Source organism: Equus asinus, chromosome 8 (genome assembly GCF_041296235.1).
Source record: "Equus asinus isolate D_3611 breed Donkey chromosome 8, EquAss-T2T_v2, whole genome shotgun sequence".
Lineage (NCBI taxonomy): Eukaryota > Metazoa > Chordata > Mammalia > Perissodactyla > Equidae > Equus > Equus asinus.
Window position 1 is genome coordinate 88,777,543 of NC_091797.1, and position 24,557 is coordinate 88,802,099.

The 24,557-nt window shown below is 53.8% G+C and overlaps 1 protein-coding gene across 4 annotated transcripts in view; it reads left to right on the forward strand.

Moving 5' to 3' along the window:
• The first annotated feature begins 6,991 nt into the window (after window positions 1-6,991).
• Window positions 6,992-24,557, forward strand: part of MYO18B (myosin XVIIIB) — a 249,673-nt gene continuing 232,107 nt past the window's right edge. For all 4 annotated transcript variants that reach the window (XR_011505408.1, XR_011505409.1, XM_070516286.1 and 1 more), the window contains exons 1-3: window positions 6,992-7,131; window positions 22,148-22,291; window positions 24,031-24,191. Coding sequence is in view for 2 of the 4 variants with exons in the window: in XM_070516286.1 (XP_070372387.1) it covers window positions 22,255-22,291; window positions 24,031-24,191 (198 nt within the window). In the remaining 2 variants the exon portion in view is untranslated. The remainder of the gene's footprint in view (window positions 7,132-22,147; window positions 22,292-24,030; window positions 24,192-24,557) is intronic.

The window sequence follows — 24,557 nt, forward strand, 5'->3', positions numbered from 1 at the left end:
CTTTGCTGGGAGCTGTGCACGTTGCCACCGCCCTTTTGAAAACCATTTGGTATTTTCTAGAAAGTGTGAACATCATGCATATGCTACAACCTGTGGTTTCCACTCCTAGTTGTGTGTGTCTTCTCAGAGAGACTTTTACACAAGTATGACGGGGGGTGTGTACACCGATGTTCATCATAGCGTTCTTGGTAATAACACACAGAAATGTGCCCGTCGCAGTAGACTGGATAAATGCAGCATTTTCCTACTGAGTACCGCACAGCGTGCCAACTTATAAACCACGGGGACGTGCACCAGCGTCAAACTGTTACACTGAGTGAGAGAAGAGCAAATCAGAGAATAATACATATAATATGACTCCATTTATATTCGAAGTTCAAAATAGACAAACTAAGTAGTATTTTATCACAGGATACCTATATATATGATAAACCTGAAAGAAAAGAGAATGATTAATGGAAAATTCAGAATAATGACTGATTAAAGAAAATTCAGAATAGCGATCACATCTCGGGGAGAGCAAAGGGTTTGAAGGCGTTTGTACTATATGGTATTTCTTGTAGCCCACATGTAATTCTGTGCATGTATTCCTGTACATGTGTGTAAGACATTTGACATTTTTTCCTGTACAAGAAGTCGAATGGGGGCTGGCCCCGTGGCCGAGTGTTTAAATTTGCGCGCTCCGCTGCAGCGGCCCAGGGTTTCACTGGTTCGGATCCTGGGTGCAGATATGGCACCGCTCATCAGGCCATGCTGGGGCAGCGTCCCACATGCCGCAACTAGAAGGACCTGCAACTAAGATATACAACTATGTACAGGGGGGATTTGGGGAGATAAAAGCAGAAGAAAAAAAAAAAAGAAGTCGAATGTACCATCTTGAGAGCATTTTTAGTAGGCTATTTTAAGACACTTTAGTCTTGGGCCTGGAAGAACGTTGACGTGGAAAGACGTTCATAGTATATTAAGCGGAATAGGTCCCTTTTGGAAGACCATGTGTGTTCCCTTTTGGAAGATGCGTCTCTGCCTTGAAGAAAGTCTAGAAGGCGAAATTATTGGTAACAGGGTTGCCTGGGGTTAATGAGGTGGATTCTCTGGGTGATCATGACGGGTTTCTTTAGCTTGTCCGCGATGAATTTGTGTTACTTGTGTATTCTATTTCTACTTTTCCCCCCAGGAGGCTGGTCCATGTGGTCCCACGTAGATTGGACCAGCGGGCGCCCTTAGTATCTGACTTTGGCTGGGCTCAGATAAAGGGAGCCGCTGCAGGAGCCCAGAGGGCAGGGGAGAAAGAAGTTGGGGTAATATTTCCAGCCTCCCTCCACCCACATTACCTTGGGTCAGCTGCGGTCAGCCAGCCCTCCGGGTAGCCGTCCTGGCACACGACACCTCCTGCATCAGGCCAGAGCTGGGAGCCACCAGCCTCTGTGGTCCACACTGTCCTTGTTGGTTTTCCTAACCTCTGTCCATGATTGTAGACAGTCTCTTTAATAAACTCTGCTGGCATGAACCGACGTGAGAATATCTTTTCTGCTGTGACTCCCAGACTAATACCCACATCCTTCCTCCGCCATGCTGCCCCCGATTGCCTGGCAGAGACTTTATGACGGTACTGGTGGAGTGTGACAGGAGCCCACGGCCCTCCCCGTCCTCGGGAACCCGGGGTGGGAACTGTGCGGGAGACAGTTTGTCAACCTCAGCACATTTGGGGCCAGGTAATGTTTAGTTGGGGAGGAGGGGCTGTCCTGTGCATCCCCGGCCTCGACCCGCTGGATGCCAGCGCATCCTCCCACCCCAGTCTTGACGACCCAAAATGGCTCCAGACGTTGCCAGATGTCCTTAGGGGGCAAAACCACCCCCAGCTGAGAAGCCCTGGGGAGAGGATGGGAGAGTCTCAGTGTGTTGGGGATGGTGGCGGCAGGGACTCCCCAAAGGTGAAAGGCTGTTGCTGGCATTAGAGGTCAAGGCTCTGACTCCTGGGAGTCTGCGTAGACCATGAGGTCTGCCATGTGGTTGCTGCGGCCAAATGCCTTGTTGTGCCAGGAAACGAGCTTGACCAAGTGATGTTGAGGGTAATGCTAGCCTCCAAGGTTGGGGAGCAGGGCTTACTGTCAAAATCGCAGGAGGGGGGGCTGGCCCCGTGGCCGAGTGGTTAAGTTCGCGAGCTCCACTGCAGGCAGCCCAGTGTTTCGTCGGTTCGAATCCTGGGCGCGGACATGGCACTGCTCGTCAGACCACGCTGAGGCAGCGTCCCACATGCCACAACTAGAGGAACCCACAACGAAGAATACACAACTATGTACCGGGGGGCTTTGGGGAGAAAAAGGAAAAAATAAAATCTTTAAAAAAAAAAAAAATCGCGGGAGGGGACCTGGCCCTCCGCGCGGCCCAGGGCTGCCTCTGACACCTGCTTCACCCCCTTCTCAATGTCAGTATATTTGGCAGATTTTTCCAGACAGCAGATCAGATCCGCGAGACACCGTGGGGATGAGGACATGAAATCGTGAAATGCGGCGCCAGTGAGCTTCCCGCTCAACTCAGAATCACCTTTGCCCACAGCCTTGGTCAGTGGATGCGGGGGTGAGGATAGGGCTCTGCATCCACCCGCAGATCTCTGGGCGGCAGCGATGCTGCAGACCATGGTCCAGAGTCGTGGTCATGGATGCCCTGGGCCAGGGAGTCTGTAGTGGATACTGTCACGTGCTGTCTAGATCCTCCTGCATCAAAGGACTCCTTGACTCAGCTGCTGGGGTGCAGTCCTCAGCCGCCAGCCCCTTCAGGGGTGCCTCAGCCACAGCGAGCTGCCTTGCCTGATGTCATGCCACACCCAGGGTGCCCACATCCAATGGCTGGTTGACACAGAGGTACGAAGCCCTGGCCATCTTGTCCCAGCCTGGCTCCAGAGGTCACAGTGGGTTGGCCCAGGCTGTCTTTGGGTCTTCATCAGAACTACACATTTTCCTCTGCCTAATCCTGATTCCTTCTCCATCCTTCCACAGTGGCAAGGGCGCTCCTTAATAAACATCTGTTCATTAAATTCTATCTCAGAGTCTGTTTCCCGGAGAACCCGATCTGCACCTGTTGGTCCCGGGTGTGGTTGGAGGAAGCAGGCACTAAGATGGGAGGTGGCAGCTGGACCACGCCTTGCCTGGCTGGCCGTGGTCATAGGTGGAAATAGGTGGAACACACATAGCCGCTGGTGTGCAGAGGGGGGCCCAGCATTCAAAGCTCCAACAGGTGAATTGGGAGGGTAAACCAGTGGGAGAGAATGCACTGGCTGGTGTGCCCCATCGAGCATTTGAGAAAATGGGAGAAATAATGGACAATGGAATTGGGTGGCTGTTGCTAAGCTCAAAGGATGCTTTGGAAAAAGATAATAAAAATCAGAGAGAAATTAATTGCTCATTGAAAACTAAGTGTGAAAGCCAGTAGTATGTAAGGAGGGGCCCAGCTGTAGTGGGAGGGAGGGGAAACTGAGGACGGGACCCAGGACTTAACAGTCAGACCAGACGAGCTCCAAGGATGGTTAAACTCCCAACCGAGGCAGGTCTGCTTTGCCAAGACGCACTCTGCTTGGGAAAGAATGAGACCTTGTCACATGGGCTGGGGACATCCAAGCCGATGCCCGTGAAAACCTTGGATCTCCAGAATCCTCTGGACTCTCCGAGGCTGCAGAAGGTTCTGCTCCTTCCTAGGGAGAAATGGCAGCCCCCCTGCTTGAGGATGAGGAGGTGGCCATGTGGGCCCCGTCAGGACCTGCTCCTCCACCCCTCCTTGCCACTAGGCCTGTGGCTAGGGTGAAGTTATGTCATAGGCCAGCTGGGAATGTGCTGGGCCTGATAAGGGAGGAAAGGAATTAGACCCCGATGGCGCTGCAGGACCCAGCCAGCACCGACGGGCAGGAGCTGAGACACATGGGATGGGATGCTGTGCACATTTGAGCAAGGGGAGCATCAGGTAAGGCTGCATAAAGGAGAGTCTGCGCATTCGGGGTCACTCTCGTGGGCTACAGGACTTCACACCCGGGCAAGGGCACCAGGAGGTGGTGCAAACTCACCACCAGCCTGACTCCTGCAAGCCTGGGAAGGCCGGTGCTGGGGAGGCTGGGATGCTGGAGTTCCCGTGGCGAACAGTGAAAGAGGGATGAAAGGACTCAGAGAGGTGGGTGGGCTTGAGGGGGTATACTAAGTAAGGCCAGAAAACCCCCCAGGGCCAGGTGGACACCTCAAGTCCAGCAGGGGAGAGGGCACCAGCACCATGAGGAAGCTCAGTGTTGGCTCTCCTCTGCGGTAGTGCTGATGTTAGGAAAAGCTAGTATAGATCTACATTCAGTCATTTAGTCATTCAACAAACATCCACTGAATACCTACCATGGACCATGCAGACTGGAGCAGTCAGTGGGACCGGGCTTCCCATTTTACAGAGAGGCTCCCTGGGGCCCAGTGAGGGGAGGCCACTTCCCCGAGGTCGGGATTGGGCCTGGCCCCAAAGCCCATGCCCTGCCCCCATACCCAGAGGTCAGCACAGACACCACCTTGGACCTGGGTCAGAGGGCAGGCCCTGGGGGGTTTCCTCTGCAGGGATCTCTCCCCTCCACACTCCAGACTAGAGTCTCTGTTCACTCATTGCCTTGTGCACCAGTGATTCCATGAGCCCCTCAGAGCCCGGCCCTGTGCTGGGATGAGCAAGGGACCACAGGCTGGAGGGCATGGACAGACAGACAGACATCTGAAGAAAGCATGATGTGGGACCAGGTCCTCAGACACCTGCTCCAGCCCAGTTTCCATACATTCACTTCTTCATTCCATAAGCATTTATGGAGCACCTGCTGTGTACTGCCACTTAAAGAGACACAGAGAGACAGCTCCCCTTCATCCCACGGGGACCGTGACACACAGCGCAGGCCCCCGCAGTAGTGGAAGGATTCTCGTGATTGTCGCACACACAGACATGCACGGGACTTTCCTCCAGTTTATCAGCACACGCACAAGCACATGCATGCGTGCTCACACAGACACGCATGTGCACATGGCTCTCCCATAGCAGTGGGGATGATAGGAGCCCAAACCCCAGAGGCCGGGTGACGGCACGTGACCATCCGAAGGCGGGTGAGCACTCTTCCTAGTGTGTGCGAGGTGGGGGACACCCAGGGCTCCTGCTGGCGGGACAGACGGAGATGACCAATAGAATGTAGCATCTCACGGGTCCTGCTCAGAAAGGAAATTAAGGATGATCAGGCGGCTGGAGTCAATTGCCCCAATAAAATGTCACAACCACTCTGCCATTTCGTGGACCCAGAACTCACTGAGGAAAAGGCCAGGTCTCCAGGGAGAAGGGTCACAACCCCAGGGCAGGTGTGCACAGTCATGATTCCCTCAGTTTTTGCCCAAAAGGACCTATAGCCCCTTGGACTGTCCGTGCTAACTGGACGGGAAGCACCAGAAGGGACCCGTTCTCTGGGGGCCTTGCTCCAAGTGCCTCCACTTTCTCGTCCTTTCCTCCCACCTGGGGAACGAAGCCCGGAGACTGGGAGATAAATGCTCACCAGGGGGCAAAATGTTATTTACAAAGGCCACCCTAAATCGTAGCCGGGTCAGAGCCATACTTGATTGTCCTGGGGGATGAAAATGCACCCCCACAGGTACCAGGGGAATAAAGCAGACCAGCCAGGTGCCCTCGGGACAGACGGCTTCTGTAAGGTCAACCTAACCATCACTGCAGGTGGCGGCTTACGGAGACCCCAGCCCGGGCCCGGGGGGTCATTTCTGCATGCCCACCCATCAGTTAAGACCCACAGTCACGAAAAGATGTGAAGGACAGAAAAGCCCCAGGAGACGAGTCTCAGCAGGTGGGTTCACGTTTCAACAGCAGAGGATGGAGCACCACGTGGAGAAGGCAGCCTGTGGGACCTGTCCTCTTCAACCTGGTGGGGAGCGGCCTGAGATGTGCCACGCCACCCTCGGAGGGGTGCCCCCTGGGACCCTCCCCGATGTTGTGTTGATTGTGTAGACTGCCACGTCCAAAGCGGGCTTCGCTTAGTCTTTTGATGAACTTCCAATTGGATGCTAATTCTCAGGACCCAGAAGGACATAAGTGCTCTGGGAACATGTTACTCTACCCGCCACGGGGACAGAAGAGTAACAACAGGTGTTAATAGTCGAAACGCTTCTTAAGAGAAGCAGCATGTCCTGTTCGAACGACCCTGAGCTTCAGAATCAGAAAGACCTGGATTTCAGTCCCGACTCTACTCCTCGCCAGCAGTGTGGACCTGCATGGTCCAGTCCATCTTTTGAAGCCTCTGCTTTTCTCCTTCCCGTCAGTGAATGAAGCGGTCTATAGAGCATCCTGTTTGGTGTGGTGTTTAAGACTGTGCCCACTGGGGCCAGCACTGCCTGAGTTCGAATCCTGCCTCTCCATTGTTTTGGGCAAGTTGGTTAACCATTCTGTGCCTCAGTTTCCCCATCTATCAAATGGGAGTGGGGATAGACCCTACCTCATTGGGCCGTCGGGAATAGTAAGCGAGTCCCTTTAAGTCCTCAGTTGCGGGTCTGGCGTGTGATCACTGCCACGTATTCCTTGGGCCCGTTTTCATGCATCGGTTCTTTCCTAGCAGGAACCAGCATTGGTTCAAATCATTTCTTCCCAGCGTCCAGCTGGAGTGCAGACCCGGGCTCACCTCGCCCGGGTCCTGTGGCCTCTGGTTGTCCGCACAGTGCAGAGGCCCGAGTGCGGGGGTGCGGCCCGCTGGGACGAGGATGACGGGTGAGAATGTGCTTGCGTCGGGAGCTGTCCCCTCCCCTGGGCCGCGCCACCAAATATGTCCATGCTCTCTGAGGCCTGGTCACCGGCCGCCCCGGGCTGCCGTCTCCTGGCCAGACCTGGGGCTCACCGGCTAATTTTAGAAATGACTTGTCGACTCAGCTGCTGCGATCACATTGGCGCAGAGGGAGGGAGGGTGAGGGGAGGACGAGGAGGAGCAGGCAGGGAAGGGATGTGTGTGAGGGTGCGGGGAGGCGAGCGCTGACATTTCTCCTCCGCCCCTGCTGGCCGGCTTGGTGGGGTCTCGGCCCTGCGACCCGGGGAGCCCTCTTGGGCGGGAGTGTTTCCTGAGACGGGTGGCCCCGCGTGGAGCAGGTACTGTCGGGCTGGGTTTGGCGACGGGCACCTCGCGAGCTGTTGGGCCTGATTTTCCAGCATGTGCTTTTGGGTGCTTCAGGGGCCAGGCCTCCAGTCTTTGTGTCTATTTTAGGTCTTTCTGGCCTAAAATATTTAGAGCCTGTAAGATTTAGAGCCTACGAGACCTTTCTCTTCTCTGGCTGCCTCTGTCGCTCGTTCAGAAAACGAGAGTATTTCATGGAAGGGTTTTAAAACAAAGCACGAGGGCGAGTGGACACTTTGAAAGATCGCCCTTGTCAGGACCCAGCTGTTTGCTAATCATTTAAAAAACTATGTCCAGAGGCCTGAGACGCCTCCGCTGTGGGATCTCAACCGGCAGACGTCAGGGTCCCTATTTTTCCTCAACGACCAGCGATTTCTGCTTAACTGGTTGTCAGTTTACGGTCAGGGAGCCAATCTCTTCCCTTTCACGTTTCCAACCGTGCTGAGTACAAGCCTTCATGGTAAAGTATTTGCGTATTTTTATTCCAGCTCAGCATGTGTGGGCGGCCGGGGAGGAGAGATGGTGGCTCCTGGACCAAAGTTTGAATTTCACGCGGCACTGGCTTGATGCTGCGTCCCAGAGGGGGCCTTTTTTCTGGTGCCCTTTCCAGGTTTCTCTTTGAATGGAGCAGTTCCACAGGCCTCAGAGACAATGGGGATGGTGGGGACACCAAGGAGGCTGTGCTTAAACGTGGAGCCCCCTCCCTGGAGTCACCACGACCCGCCCCCCCCCCCCCCCCGCCCCCACCCCAGCCGTGGGCCTGGGGCTGCTGCCTCCGTGCGGCTCTCTGGGAGAGGCGGCTGGGAGGGAAAAGCCGGGTGGGTTCCAAGCCGCCCAGGCTGGCCTTGACCCGGCGGGGGCCTGGGCTTCCATCCCACAGGGCCCGGAAAGCTGGCCTGCTGCTTTCACTTTGTGGCCAGCCAAGGAGATGCCGGGCCGCTCACCGCGCCAGCTTCGGAGGCTGAGGGTCCCCTGCGGGCTTCCGTGTCAGGCAGGACGGTGGTGCCTCAGGGGCTGTGTTTGCTACCGAACAGACTTGTATTCTGTATGTGGATAAAGAGTCCAGGGTGGGTTAGGGGAGGGCCCGTGTGGTTTAGGTGATGGGTAAGTTCTAGAAAATAATAGAGAGAGAGGGGAGGGGGAAGGAGGTGGAGGAGAGTCTCCTGAGGTTTGAGGGGCTGCGTGTCGCCAAGGCACACAGGCCTGGTCACCTTGAGTGGCCTAGTCTGGGCTCTGCTGACTCTGTGACCTCAGACAAGTCCCTGCCCCAATCTGAGCTTCGGTTTCCCCTTCCGAAACCTGAGGGGGTTGGGTGACGCCATCCCGGAGGCGGCTCCCAGGGTTGACTGTCCCCGGCAGGGCTCCTCCCAGTGCGGGGTGTCCACCACCCGCCTCAGCCTCACCTGAGGGCCTTTCAGGACGCAGATTCCCAGGCTCGTCTTGGAACCACCCTCCCGTCTTGGGAGGGGGCCCAGACGCGCGTGGATTTAAGAGCTCTCAGGGGGTTCTGGTGCCCACGGAAGGCGGGAGCCGCCCGTCCTCTGCTGTGAGCCAAGAAAACACAGGGGGCAGCTGCTCAGGACCCGCTGTGTCAAACGGGGAAACACGCACGCCGCTTTGGGAGGGCTGATGTCTGCAAAATTTCCTAAGGCCCCTGCTCACCCAGATCAGGCATTTCTGATGGCATTTTGAGATGAGAACAGAGGCCCGAGAGCCCGAGAGACCCTCCTGGTTCTGCTGCGTCTCCACGAGGCCATGACAAGACGGCCCTTCAGCGGGTCCTGGTTTACCTGGTCCCTAAAAGCAACTGTCTGAGTGGTCTGGTTCGAGCAGGGTGGTTAGTTGCTGCGGCATATGGCATAGCCTTAATTTTTTTAATGAATAAACTTTATTTTTTAGAGGACTCAGGTTTACAGCAAAACTGACTGAGCAGAAAGTATGGAGAGTTCCCATACACCCCCTGCCCCCAACCACGCACAGCCTCCCGCACTGGCAACATCCCCGCCAGAGGGGGACATTTGTTACAATGGATGAACCTACGGTGACACGTCGTTATTGCCCAAAGTCCACAGTCGACATTAGGGTTCACTCAGTGATGTACATTCTGTGGGTTTGGACAAATGGACAACAACACAGATCTGCCATCACAGCATCACACAGAGTAGTTTCACTGCCCTAAACATCCTCTCTGCTCCTCCTGTCCTGGCAACCCCTGATCTTTTTACTGGCTGCATAGTTTTCCCTTTTCCAGAATGTCATAGAATTGGAATCATACAGTCTGTAGCCTTTTCAGATTGGTTTCTTCCACTTAGGAATGTGCATTTAAGGTTCCTCCTTGTCTTTTCATGGTACCCTTAACGTTTAACCTACGTGACATTGAATTATTTGAAAAATGGAGAAGGCGAGTTTGAGACAAGTGGAGGGTCCCCGGGTACTGACGAATTCGACCCCACGTGTTCACAGATAGGGCAACTGAGGCACAGAGAAGGGAAGCAACTGCTCAAGGACACACAGCTCTGCAGGGAGAGCGTTGGACTTAGAATAGCCCCTGCCTTCAAGGCTGGCATTCAGGGAGCAGCCTGGGGCTCATGGTAGGAATAAAAACCCAAGTTTCCCTATTACTCTCAGCCCAAAATCTTCTCCGTCATCATCTTTGAAATCTCAAAGGAAGGGGTTCAATCTGAGCTTTAATTTCAGTTGGAAGTAATGAAAATGCACTTTATTACACAAACAAGGTCCTTGAGATGAGAACTAATGGGGGCATCTCATAACCATCAAGGCAGATTCTTACACACACACACACCCCCCATTCTGTCTCAAGGATCCAGAGCCACCATCAGCCTCTTCTGAATCACCTCTCCCGCCCCCGCAGGACTCTCTCCGCTCCCTCATTTTCCTCTTCCACTCCGCTCGTCACTGTGACTCTCACTGACCCTCAATTCCTTTGAAGAACCAAAATTCCTGATCACGAAGGAAAGACGCTGGAGGATTGGCAGCGTGGGTTTACCAAATACGCGGCCAGTGCTCTCACTCAGGGAAGGAGGAATTTCAAGGGCCAGGGTCCCAGGGGAATTTATCCCCGCCCATAAAGGACCGAGGGCACGTTCAGCTGTTTCTCTGGTACCAGCTGGGGTTTGAGTTTCCATTTCTTGGAGGCCAACTGGCTTAGCTGTTGAGTTGAGGGACAGACGGTCGCTCAATGCGGTTAAATGTCTCATTCACGCTGAATTTTCCTGTGAGCTTGGGCGTGAGTTATTGGCCCCATTTTTCAGATCAGGAAGTGGGATTTAGAGGTTTAAGTGATTCAAGGTCATCGGTGAAATGAAACTGGGACTCGGTGCCTTTCTGTCGGAGGCGTGTATGTTTCATCTAGTTTAATAAACATGAGCTAAGATAATGAATTCTGCAACACTGTTTCTTACAGGAACAGAGACCAAAGCCCCTTCACACTCACTGCCCTGTTCAATCCACTGATAATCAAGGGAGTGTGTGTGTGATGCGGTCCCAGCTTCATTGAGGAGGAAACTGAGAATCAGAGAGGTTTAGTGACTTGCCTGGGGCCACAGAGCTCCTAAGAGGGTGAAGAGTCTAAGAGTTACTTCTCTTCTTGTTCTGTCAACAGAGGGTTGGCTTATTTTCTCAGTTCTATGTCACATCTGTTTACTGTTCAGAGCAAGATTAGTTTGCCTCTTTTTTTTTCCCCTTAATGCTCCCCTCCCCTTGATGTGATTTTTCCAGACCAGGGTTTCTCAGTCTCCCCACTGTGGACATTTGAGGTTGGATAATTCTTTGCGGTGGGACTGTCCTGTGCATTGCAGGATGCTTAGCAGCATCCCTGGCCTCTACTCACTAGATGCTAGAGGCACCCCTCTCTCTGAGAATGTCTTCCAACATTGCCACATGTCCATGGGGGACACAATCGCCACCTACTGGAACCACTGATTCAGTCCAGTTCCATCCAACAGAACCTTCTGTGATGACAGAAGTGCTCTGCGTCTGTGCTGTCCAATATGGTAGCCACTGGCCACGTGTGACCACTTGAAATGCGGCTAGGGCGACTGAGAAGCTGAAGTTTTCATTTCATTTAATTTTCATTCATTTAAATTTAACTAGTCGCATGTGGCTAGTGGCTACTGCGTTAGTACAGCTCCAGGTAGCAAAACAGCAGGGGTAGAAAGATAACCCTTTGATGGACCGCTCAAACCCTAAACGCAGTCAGGGGAGCCTCCCAGTAGAAGTCCGACCAGTCTCTTGCTTCACTGTGGCAGGGGGAACAGCAGACTGGAAATGGCAAGTACTCGGCACAGGCAGCACCCCTAACCATTCCTGTGTCCACGGCAGACATTGCTAGTCAATCACCGCACACCTTCCTGCTAGTCCAGGGGCAGCTCAGATTCCTTCTCGGTACAGCACCCCAGGCAGCTCCCAACTACAGATCAGTCGATGCTGGCATGCGAGAAAGAAATTACCGCCCATCCAGGACTGGGCCACAAGGCTCATTGGTGAGGTCCTGCATCTCATCAGGCTGTGAGGTAGCTGGCAATGGTTGGGTGGTCAACTTAGGCCAGTGGCACAACCACAGAGATGGAGAGGAGAGAGGCAATGTGCTGGAGGAGCCAAGATTTTTCTCTCTAATCATTTCTCCAAGAAACACTCGTAGCACCTTCTAGGGGTGGAGGCAGGGGTGGGGGTGGGGGAGGGGAGGTGCTGGCTCGTCAGCCACCAATGAGCAAGGCATTCGGAGATTTCACTTGACCTGGGTGCCATAGTGTGATTTATAAGCAGAAATATGTATTTGGTCATTCAGATGATCAAAATATACTTCTCGTATATATTTGGTCTTCGTCCACAGTTCCTGACTCACAGCTCCCAAAACCCGAGCGATAAAGCTGATGTTACGTGAATGAGGTGACTTTTGGAAAGCGCCTAAGGAGAGGGGCTGGTGGCCAGGGGGCGCCAACCGTGTGATCAGAGGGTTGGAACTTTCAGACGCACCCAGACCTCCGGGGAGGGGGGAGGGGCTGGAGACTGAGTTCAATCACCAATGGCCAACGACTTAATCAGTGATGCCAAAATACTGGGGCCTCCATCAAACCCAAAAGGACGGGGTTCCGAGAGCTTCCGGGTTGTGAACACGTGGAGACGTGGGGACAGTGGCACTCTCGGAGGGAGTCAGAGAGAACAGGGCAGAGCCCTTCCCCACGCCTTGCCCTGTGCATCTCTTCCGTCTGGCTGCGTCATATCCTTTTCTAACAAACTGGTGATCTAGGAAGTCAATGTTTCTCTGAGTTCTGTGAGCTGTCCTAGCAAATTCATGAAACCCAAAGAGGGGCTTGTGGGAGCCTCTGGTTTATAGCCGGTCCGTCAGAGCACAGGTGGCAACCCAGACTCGCGATTGCGTCTGAAGTGGAGGCTGCCTGGTGGGACCGAGTCCTTTGCCTGTGGAATCTGATGCTGTCTCTGGGCAGATCATGTTGGAACCGAGTTGACTGTGTCAAATTCTCCACACCCTGCTGGTGTCTGAGAAATGCATGATGTTGTGTGGGAAGCCCCAGGCCCCTCCACCCCCGCCCCATGACGTTGGAATTGAGTCCATGAACCTAAAAGACTGGAACTCCACCAGAGTCCACAGGGGACAGGGCTGCTGTGAAGGGACGTCGTCATAAAGTGAGTGATGTCTGCTGGGTGGACTCACATGACCCCAGGGAGTAGACGAGAGAGGCGGGGCCCCCATTTGACAGATGGGGAAGTTGCAGACTCGATGTTGAACACCAGGCAGACAGGGGTCCAAGCTGAGGTGCGAGAACTCCGGGGTTGAGGTCAGCCCCCTGAAGGGCGGGACGGCCTCTGTGTTCAGCCTGGCCACCCTCTTTCGGAGTGAAGGGTCCACTTCTGCTGCAGACAGCAGTCTCAAAAACTCCCGGGAGACAGTGGCTGGCGTTCTGAAGGACCTGGGAGCTACGAGAAACTTCCCACCTGAGAAAGGGTTGAAGGCACCAGGTGAGAAAATTGGGGAAGGACCCGACAGGTGGCACATGGAAACCCTTATCTGCCGCTCCAGAGAGCAGACCTGGGGCCGGCACGTGGCTGTCCTGGTGAGGCAGCTCTCTGGGTAGGAGAAAAAAGCAGCAGACCCCAGGCCCTGGGAGATGAGGACCCTGGTTCGGCTGCTGTCAGGGGCTGTGGACCCTTAGCTGAGTCCCTTCTAGAACAGTCACTCCCTGGTCTACAGATGCCAGGAAGGGGAAGGTGGCTTTAACTACTTCTGAGGGCCCTGCAGCTCAGGGTCCAAAGAAGAAAAGCAATTAGATCAGACCCCAAATGTCTTACTGAGTAGTGAGCTCCCTGTCACTGGACGTGACCAAGAGGGACTCATTGATTCTTGAGGCTGGGCCTCTGAGGCTCCCTGACAGCGGATGGGGCATTACAGGCTGTCTCCACCCCCTGCTGTCCCTCTTTTCTCAGTTCTTCTCCATCTCAATGCCTCACCTGCTTTGCCCTCCCTCCTTCTCTCTTCACTATCTCTCTTTCCTCCTGTTAACATCCCTGCCCTTGTTTCTCACTCGTCCTCCTCGGCTCTCTCATCTTCTAGGATAATGTGGGTTGTTGCGGGTGTGGCCTGAATCCTCAGCTAGTCACGGCTGTGGGCTTCCCTTGGCTTGATTAGGGGAGGGGGTCTGTGTAGCGGACAAAGTCCCTTTTCATTACTGTCTGGCTCTTTGGCCGCCAAGCTCAAGGTCTGGACGAGCTTGGCTGGACCGTGTGTGAATTATGAGAGTCACTTTGTCCACTTAGCTCACAGAGGGCAAATAGATAGCAATCGTGCATCCTTCCCTCCCACCTCACCCTGGGCAGACATTAATAATCAATCAGAATGTTCTTTTCCACGGAGCCCAGATAAACTCAGAGTCCTTCCTGTTTAAGACTCCAGGTGGCAACTCCCCATCTATCGAGAAAGGGGTCATTAGGAAGCACAGAAAGAAGAACTGAGCCCCCAGGAGCCAGCACAGACTTGGAGCCCTTCCAAGGGAAGCCCCAGCCCCAAGGCCTGGCTCCTGGGAAGAAGGGATGGGGAAAGGAGATCCTGCAGGAGGACCCCAGGGAGAGCGTGCCGCGTGGATGCTGGAGCTGGGCCCCGTTCCCCCAACACTCTCCCAGGCAGCCTCTCCTTCCCCCGGGGACGTGGCCGCCGTCTCCTCAGGGCCCCAGCACTTGCTCACTCCAAGAAAGGGATTATTTATCAAAGTGGGGGCAGGATTTAATGTGACCCTCAAGGCAGGGATCAGCAAATGACTGCCAAATTCAGCTCTCCCCCTGGTTTGAAAAATAAAGTTGTGTTGGAAGAGCCCTGCCCATTCTTTTACGTATCGCCCATGGCTGCTTCAGAAACACAAAGGCGGAGCTGCGTAGGTGCAACAGAAACCATAGTCCCTGGATGCTTGAAAGATTTACTGTCTTACCATTACAGAAAAGATGTGCTGAGCCCTCGACCCAGGAATGCACAGCATGCCGGGCTAGCAATGGTGGGAGCTGTTGTTTCCTCTGGGACCGAAAAGGCAGGACAGGGAGCTGCTGCCAGAACAGGAGAGGACAGTATGTGGAGAGGGCGGCAGGTGGAGAGGGCGGCAGGGGGAGAGGGCCGCAGGTGGAGAGGGTGTCCCAAGGGCCCTTTGGTTGAGGCAGGTGGCTGACCCGTGGCTGCCCTGCAGGCAGACGCTGGAGTGCACAGACGCCCTCTGTTTGCTGCCGTTGGGTGATTCCCCATAGCTGAACCCACCTGGGAGTGGGAGGGCAGAAGAGGTGGGGGGTGTGTCTGAGGGGGCAAACAGAAGACCCCCAGCTCGGGGGCCGAAGGTCGTGACTTCTACTCTCCCGGCATCCTCCTCTCCCCACTGTCCCTGCCTGCCTGGCCTCCAAGGTGACCCACAGAGAGACCGGGTGTCGGGCAGCTGGCTCGTTTCCGCTGAGCATCCTCGCTCCACGCAGGTTTTCACAGTGGCCAACGCCTTCTGCCTGCCTCCAGGGACCTCGTGAGCCAGCGGGAGAATAAACACACTCACGGGGTACACTGTGGGCAGACAGATTCTAAATGGAAGTGGAAATGAGAAAGGACCAGAGAAGGACACCAGTCACCTGGCCAGTGAGCAAAGGGGCAGGTGATGGGGGGGATCAGGTGGAGGAGGCCGGAGGCTGTGAGAGGGTCCTGTGAGGGTGGCACTGATGGCGCTCTCAGGGAAGGAGTGATGGAGGAGGTGACCCGACAGGGATATGAAAGATGGAGGCCATGTGTAAGAGACGAGAAGGAGGAAGGATGCGGCTGCTGTTGGGAAGATGCTGCAGGCCAGACACGGTGACCCGCGATGCGGGGAGGTGCATGCACCATGGTGGTCGTGAGCACAGCCTCTGAGGTCAGACCATCTGGGTCCAAGAGTCAGTTCCGTCACCCCCGGGCCAGGGGCGAGGCCCTGAGCCTCCTGAGATGGGGTGACCTGCAGAAGCCACCTTACAACGGGACGGCTGGAAGAAGAAGTTTGTGGTCCACGGAAGTTCTCAGCACCGAGCAGTGCCTGCATCCCAGCGGTACTGTCATCCAGAGCCCTGCTCCCGTCCGGGGTGGGAGCACAGAGACCTCAGTGTTGAGCAGAAGGACATAGGCGCCCAGGTCATCCACGCCCTCCTGTGGGACCCTGAGGAAATTTGCTAACCCCTCATCCCCAGACTATAACAGCCCAGCACTGTCACTAACACCAAACAGACACTAAGGAAATATTGAAGCCCGCCCGGCCCGCCCCCTGCATGGACCTCCTAGAGCCAACGTCCTACGGCTCCGCAACGTGCCCCAGGACCTGCAACACCTCTGAGCCCCAACCTGGAGGCCCCGGATTGGTCTTCTCTTGTCATCACCAATGTGGAGTTGTGCTGGGAGCTGAGCATATGTGGGAGGAGGCAGACACGCCTATGGGAGGGTCTGAGGTTGGCCTTCTTGCTGGGTGACCTTGGGTAAATGCTTCAACCTCTCTGAGCCAATGACTGTTCTATGGGCATGACGTCAACCACGTGGTGCTGTTGTGGGAACGAAATGTGATAACAGATTTTCAGAGAATTCAACTCCAGGTCCAGCAGGAATCTAACGGGGCTGGGGACAATTTAGGTGCAGGGATCCGACCTCGGTGCTTGACACATGGTAGGTTCTCCCTAAATGTGGGTGACTCATCCTGTGCTGGGGCCTGAGTTGGGTCTTGGGCGGGACAGCCTCAACCACGGAGCCACAGGAAACTGAAAAGGCAATTGAGAGCAGGTCCGAGCGATCAAGCATCTGCTTCGAATGGGGGCTTCCTCTTCCCGTTTGACAGCTGAGAAAACTGAGCCTCAGGGAACTTTCCAGGGCCCCACGGGGTCATGGAGACATGAACTCGGGCCGTGATAACAAATCATATTGAGAGCTAAGTATGCGCCAGGCACTGCTCTAGGCTCTGGGCTACATCAGATGGAAATTCTGGCTCTCACAGGGGCCACGTTCTGCAGGGGGAGTCAGAAACTAAACCAAAAGTACCCAGCATGATGGACAGTGTTTAAGTGCTACGGGGGAAGAAAGGAGCAAGATAGGATGATGGGCAGTCTGAGCTAGGGGGTGTGGGGTGGGATGGGGGCTAAGCTGCAATTTAAATAGGATGGTGAAGGCAGATCATTGAGAAGACGACTCTGAGCAAAGACTTGAAGGAGGTGTGAGTCATGCAGAAGGAAAAGCATTTGAAGCACAGGGAAGAGTATGTGCAAAGGCCCTGTGGTGGGAACCTGGGTGGGAGGGTGCCTCCAGGAGGTCAGTGTCACTGAATTGGAGGAGCAAGGGGGAGAGGTGTTAGGACATATATTCACGAGGGCCTTATAGGCCACTCTAAAGACTTGGGACGGGGCCTGGCCCCATGGCCAAGTGATTAAGTTCACGTGCTCTGTTTCGGCAGCTCAGGGTTCGCCGGTTCAGATCCTGGGCTCAGACGTATGCATTGCTCATCAGGCCGTGCTGTGGCAGTGTCACAAGTAGAAGAACCAGAATGACTTACAAGTAGGATGTACAACTGTGTCCTGGGACTTTGGGGAGAAAAAAAAAGAGGAAGATTGGCAACAGATGTCAGCTCAGGGCCAATCTTCCTCACAAAATAAAAAATAAAGACTTAAGAGTTTGTTCTTTGAGACGGGTGATATCATTTGAGGACTGGCTGCGGTGTCAGGAATGGACACTGGGGGAAAGAGGATGACCCTAGAGCCTGGAAACCTGTTTTGAGCCATCCCCGGCTTGGGGGTCACCAACCTCCCTCACCCCTAAGGGGAGACTTGAGACTTTATACCACGAGTTCCAAGCATCTGGGGCCTCCTCACGGGCTTAAAACAGCAACTGGTGGGGCAGGTGTGAGGGGCAGGCCAGGAAGGGAATGTGGTGATAAGAACTCGCTTAAATTAAGGCCTGACAGCCTCCTCGGCGTGGTTGGCTCCCGGCCCCGGGTCAGTGGGGCTGGCCTGGAGCCGCTGAGGGAGGACGTGTGGAAGGAAGGCCGCGCTGTGCTGCCTCTGTTCCCCCGAGCGCTGTGCCCTCTGGGCAGGCCGGCAGCCCCAGCTGAGGACAGCGGGGACCGTCAGCCAGGGTTCCCCCGGGAGCCTTGAAGCTGAGGGCAATTCCCAGGAGGCAGCCAGTGCCCGGGCCAGGCCCAGGCTGGAAGGAAAGAGTGGGGGCCGCGGCCAGGACTGCCAGCACGTCAGTCCTATTCATAACCCGGCTTGGCTCCCCAGGCGTGTCACAGAGCAGATTCTGTCCGTGAGTCACTCGGGGCCTCTCCGGGGTCTCCCAAGGGAATGAGTGGGGAGGGGGTCCTTTGTCCCCCCTCCTTCCAGTCCCTCTGCCCCGAGATCTGGCCTCCTGCCTAATCATCTGCTTTTCACGTGTCTTTGCAAGCTGGAGAGCGCACACCATAGGGGGCTTGTTCTCCAGGCAAAGACTTGACTGTTTGCACAGGGACGTGTTTCCAGGGTCTCCCCGGGGGCATGTGACTCCATCAGAGCTGGAATGTCCCTTCTTGGGTCTTTGGATGTTGAAGTTTTCTCCCTGAGGTCTCAGCCAGTCACATTGCCTGTCAATGTTTCTTGGCCAGCTCCTGGAATAAAAGCCCAAATCTGTAGCATTTGCCGATTTCTGCAGTGTAAACACCCCCATGGCTGGTTTCAAGCTACTAATGTGACGTCGCCGATTGCAGAGGACGAAGGAGATGTTCACACTGGGCTCTCGCGAGGTGATGAGAGCCGGCCTCGACCCGGTGCGGGGCCAGCCGGGTCCTGTCTCATCAGCTTCCTGGTTGTGCAGCTGCCCCCGCGGGAGGCAAGATCACCTTGAACCGTCTTCCATGGCTAAGGCACTGACAGCGGCTACTTACAGGCCACCGAGGCCTTTGGTGGGTGGTAGCTCTGACAGCCGGGGGTGGGGGGCTGTCCTCCAGGAAGGGGCTGGGAGGGGTCCGTGAGGGACACACTCAGAGGGCAGGCCCAGGCGGGAGTTGGAAGGGAGAGAGTCAAAGGGAGAAGAAAGAGACTCGGTCCTCCACTTGTGGCCACCTCTGCTGAGATCTCGGTGCATGCCCGTCCCCTCTTCGTTTCCCGTGTGGAGCGTTCTGTGCTTTGCTCATTTGGGAGGGTTTCAGCGTGTGCAAGGTCGCCTTCCACCTTCTTCAGTATACAAGCCAGCGAGAGCCAGTGTGACCTGCAGTGTCGCATTTCCAGTGTGACGGCAACTGCTTCCCTAACAAGCCTGGTACTCTACAGCTGGGATGGGAAATGGTGTAGCCACGTTGGAGAACAGTGTGGAAGTTTCTAAGAATCAAACATAAAGTTACCATGCGACCCAGCAACGCCACTCCCAGGAACCTACATAAGAGAAGTGGAAACATGGGCACACAAAGGTTTCCATGGCAGCGTCACGCGTAATGGTGCCACGGTAGAAACAACACAGATGTCCACCACCCCGTGAATGGATAAGCAAGATGCGGTCCATCCACGCAAAGGGACACCATTTAACAGCAGAAAGGAATGCAGCGCAGACACACACAACAACGTGCATGAGCCTCAAAAACGCCATGCGAAGTGACAAAAGCCAGACGTGAAAGACCGCACGCTCTAGGATTCCATCTGTATCAAGTGTCCAGAAAAGGCATTCGATAGAGATCGAGAGTAGATTAGTGGTTGCCTGGGGTTAGAAAACAGAATTCAACCGAGTAAATTTGAAGATCTAATTGCTTTATTAAACAACTCATGAGTCAGATAGCGTCCTGTGGAGCAAGCAGGAGGGTGCTCAGAGAGGCTGTATGAAACGGAAGGTTTTTATAGGAAGAAGGGCAGACCAGGAGCTATTAGCCAAGGAGGAGAAAGGGTTATTTTTAGGCCAGGACTTCTCCTCTGGGGAAAGCTATGGGAGGGGTCTTTATCAGCAGATTCGCTACTTCTTCTGGGAGGGGGATGGGAGGACCCATATGACAGATGACCTTACTGATGCTTGACCAGAACATTCTAGAGTGACTGGTCCATGAAAACTGCATTTCTGGGAGAGGTTGAAACTGCCTGAGATCAGGTCTTAAATCCAGGTTTGATATCACGGGCTCCAGCACCAGCGACTCCATTTTGGGCCTCTGGTTTTCTTTTTCACCGTGGGAACAGCTGGTCACTGCTCACGGGCACGAAGGGTCTTTTTGGGGATGATGAGATGGTGGAGATGGTTGCAAACTCTGTAAATATGTTTTCAAAACTGTAGATTTATCAAAAATCATCAAATTGTATGCCTTACAATGGCTGAATCTTATGGCTGGCGTAGAAATTATACCTCAATAAAGCTGTTTTAAAATGTTTCCTAAGTACTCTTTTCAGTGGGTTTATATTATTCCTTCAAGTTAGATGTGCTGTAATCTATTTGATATTTTCTAGTTATTGGACACTTGGGTCTGTGGTTGTGTGTGTGTGTGTGTGCTACAAGCAACACAGTGATGACATTTTCTGCCTTAGGATTACTTCCTCAAACTTATTTTCCAGAAGAAGGCTTTCTAGGCCAGCTGGGAGAAAATATTCACAAATCGTATGTTCAATAAGGGGTTGATTTCCAAAATATATAAAGAGCGCTTACACCTCAACAATAAAAAAAAATGAACAACCTGATCAAAAAATGGGCAGAGGATATGAACAGACATTTTTGCAAAGAAGATATATAGATGGCCAACAGGCCCATGAAAAGGTGTTCAGCATCACCCATCATTAGGGAAATGCAAATCGAAACTACCATGAGATATTAGCTCACACCCGTCAGAATGGCTATTCTTAAAAAAAGAAGAAAGAACAAGTGTTGCAAAGGATGTGGAGAAAAGGGAACCCTCATACACTGCTGGTGGGAATGCAAACTGGTGCAGCCACTGTGGAAAACAGAATGGAGATTTCTCAATAAACTAAAAATGGAAATATATGACCCAGCTATTCTACTACTGGGTATTTATCCAAAGAACATGAAAACACGAATTCGAAAAGATACCTGCACCCCCATGTTCACTGCAGCATATTCACAATAGCCAAGACGTGGAAGCAACCTAGGTACCCATCAGAGGAGGAAAGGATAAAGAAGACGTGGTATTTATACACAATGGAATACTACTCAGCCATAAGAAATGATGAAATCCAGCCATTTGTGACAACATGGATGGACCTTGAGGGTATTACGCCGAGCGAAATAAGTCAGAGGGAGAAAGTCAAATTCTGTATGATCTCACCCATATGTGGAAGATAAACAAACAAGCAAACACATAGATAAGGAGAACACATTAGTGGTTACCAGAGGGGAGGGGGATGGGGGGAGGGCAAAAGGGGTAAAGGGGCATGTGTGTGTGGTGACAGATGGACACCAGACTTTTGGTGGTGAACACAATGCAGTCTATGCAGAAGCCGAAATAGAATGATGCACACCTGAAATTTACACAATGTTATAAACCAATGTGACCTCAAGTAAAAAAAAAAGTTATGAACATTTGTTAAGGTTTTCAATATGATGCTAAATATGCTAAATTGCTTCCCAGGAGGGCTGGGCCGATCAATAGCTTTGGTTTCCTGCCCTTTCCTAATTTGCATGGCCAACCTGTGGAGCCCACCGCTCCTTCACAAAAGAAACACACTGTTCTGTATTAGAAGTCGGGATACTGGTGGCCCTGGCTGGAAGAGTAACTAGAAGGGGGCATGGGGGAGGGTCAGGTGGGCTGCTAACCTCCTGTTTATTTTTTGGATTGAGATATGATTTAATACAGTAAACTTTTCAACCTTAACTGAAGAGCTGGATGAAGTTTTACGATGATATACTGGCACAGCCATCACCCACGTCAAGATACAGGACATTTCCATCATCCCAGGGCTTTCCTCGTGCCCCCTCCCGCCTCCCCCCCGGCCCAGAGCTAACAGCTCCTCCGGCCTTCGTCACCATCCGTTAGATCTGTCGTTCTTGAACTTCTTATAAATAAGATATTTTTATTTAAACAATTTAATTTTTAATAATTTTAATTAAATTATTTTAATGTAATTGAAATTGTTATTATTTTAATTAATATGATTTTAAATTTAACTTAATATATTGAAAAATAAAATCATATTTTTTATTTGAAAAATTTACAATAATATTTTTAATTTGATCGAGGTGCTGGTAGGATAGTTATGTTCTCTATGGGAGAGCCACTGATTATATACTTATCTGCTTGTGTGTTCTCTCTCAATAAAAAGTCGAAGTGTGGGGTCAAGGGGGAAGGGTTTCAGGGCGCTGTCCCCTCCATGGGCGGCGGCCTCCACGCTGACCGTCCTCCTCCCGGGTGTAAACGGCGGTGCGCTGGGCCGACAGTGTGGTCTTGGGTGATGGCGTTGGAGGGGAGCGGGCAATGCCCCGAGCTAACCTGTCTCTCTCTTCTCTCCCCCGTGTGTCTCCTGCGGCAGGCTGTGTCCATCCATCTCATGTGCTGCGTGTTCCCGTAGAGCCTTGTTCCGTGCCGTCCGGCAGAGAGCTCCGTCTCGTCGCCTCTCAGGCCCTGCCCTGCCTCAGCATGGCCATCTCATCGCGCCTCGCCCTGTGGGAGCAGAAGGAAAGTGGCGCTCGGGGGGCGGCTCCACCCTCGGGGGACAAGCCACAGTGCAGGTGGCCCAGGCTGCCCCTCCCACCTCCTGCAGTGCCTCCCCCGGGGCATGTCCGGTCCCCTCTTCCATCCTCTCCCAGCCAGCTCGGTTAGCCTCGGCCTCTCCAGCCCAGCTGGGCACGGGTGACCGTGCCTGGGACCCCTCCCATGACAGCCTGGTCTTTCCCTGCCCCTCAGTGGGCAGCGGGGGAGCGAGGATTGACCAGCAGTCCCGTCTCCATCCTTGTGGCAGCTCTGATGAGCACTGGGGTTCTTGTGGGAAGAGGGGTCGGGGGGCACAGGGGTGGGAGCAGAGGCAGAGCTGTTGGCTGCCAGGCTTCTGCGACGGCGAGGGGTGTCCGTGGTCCCTGCCTTCTGTCACCATGGAGAACGGGAAACGGACTCTTCTCCCCAGTTATCCCTCTTTTCCTTTTTGTACTCCTCGCAAGATACCATGAAGGGCTACCTCTTTCTTTGATGTGTTTTCTCCGCCCCTCATCCCACCCTCGGGATTTGAAGAGATGGAGGCTGAAGGGTTGGGGGGGAGCACGAAGCTTCTCTCCCTCCTGGCTGCCTCTGCCACTCCCGGACAGATGTGGGGGTAGCATTGAGAATGACGCTGGAAGGAGCAGAGGTTGACCCCGCTGAGCGAGCCCTCAGTCTCCCTGTCTCTTATGACCCGTGGCTTCCAGTCCACGTGGAGAAGGGGACGCATGGTGTAGACGTGAGCCCAGCCTCGCGTGTCCCCTGCCTCTCCCTGCCTCTGCTCTGTCTCCCGGCTTTCCTATCTCCTCTGGATTCCCCGGTTATCAAAGATGAAGTCTTTGCCAGCCACTCGCAGAGGACCTTGATAAGGAGCCTATTTTAAACCAGTGTGTAGCTCTGCCATAGAAAGTGCTGGAGATTTTTTTTTTTTGAAGTCATGAGCAGTCCCAGTGATGCTGGTTAAAGACACACCCGAGTGGGCCACAGCCAGTCCAGGTCTCAGCCCCCAAGGTCGCTGTGGCCCACGATGGAGTCTGAGTTGTAACCCACGTCTAGCCCAGCTCTGGCCTGGACCACGTTTTTGGGGTAAAATGCCCGTGTCCAGCCTGCCGGCTGTATGTCCCAGTGTTGGGGAGCCCCTCTGGCGGCCCAGGTCCTGGTTTTAGGACTATCGGGAAGCCCAAGCACGGGGTCAGTGCAGTGGGCTGTAGCTAGAGGGTTGGATCCTTGTATAAACCGTGGCTCTTGCCCCTCCCTCCTTTACCATGTTCCTGGCGCACAGTGAGCGATTAACTAATAGATCAATCTATTATATTAATTGCAAGCTGAGATGGGCAGGAGAATGATGACCCAGTGGATCCCTGTGGCCCATTCTCGCCTGGAAACTGGAAAATCTGTTTTGGGACCAAGTCCTCCTGGGGATGCGTCTGTCCCACGCGAGGAAGGGACCAGCAGCCTCATGGTCCAAATATACCTTAAGAGGAAACTCGGTCCAGGCAGAAATCTTATTGACTGGAGTAACCTCTGCAGCTTTCACGGACCATCTTGGGTCCCCCCCAGAGCCCCGCCAGGCCTCGTCTGCCTTGCCGTGGCCTCCTACCTGGGCTTGGTCATGGATGTCCTCCTCGGTCCCCTCCCAGGCTCCATCGCAAACTTTTTCAAGGGCAACTTGCCCCCACTGGTTCACTCACTGAGCTTTCTCCTTCCTTATTTCTGCAAAACAGATCCGGGAAGAGGACAAGAGCCCTCCACCGTCCTCGCCCCCTCCCCTTTTCTCTGTCATCCCAGGGGGCTTCATTAGGCAACTGGTCCGAGAGACTGAGAAAGAGTCCAAGGAAGCGAGACGGAGGAAGGAGGCAGAGCTCGCCTCTCCGGAACGAGAGGTAAGTGGCCCCGCAGGAAGGGGACCCGGTACCTGTCAATACCCACCGTCCTGTCCTGTGAGCCTCTGCTCAGTCCTTCTCTATCCCACCTTTGCTCCTGCTGTCCCACTTCATGGAATGTCTTTTCTTCAGCTTGATCTGTTGAACTCCTATGCATCCTTCAAAACCCAGCTCAAATCGTACCTCTCTGGAAAGCTGTTTCATTGCCTTCCTTCCTCTGATTCCCACTGACCCCTCTGTGCCTACATTAATTGCAGTCAGCATGGTAATTACTTGATCATATGACTTGTTTGACTAGGAGTCCCTTCAGAGCAACAACTCTCTCTCTCTCTCCTTCAACTCTGCATCTTAAGCAGATCTTGTAGT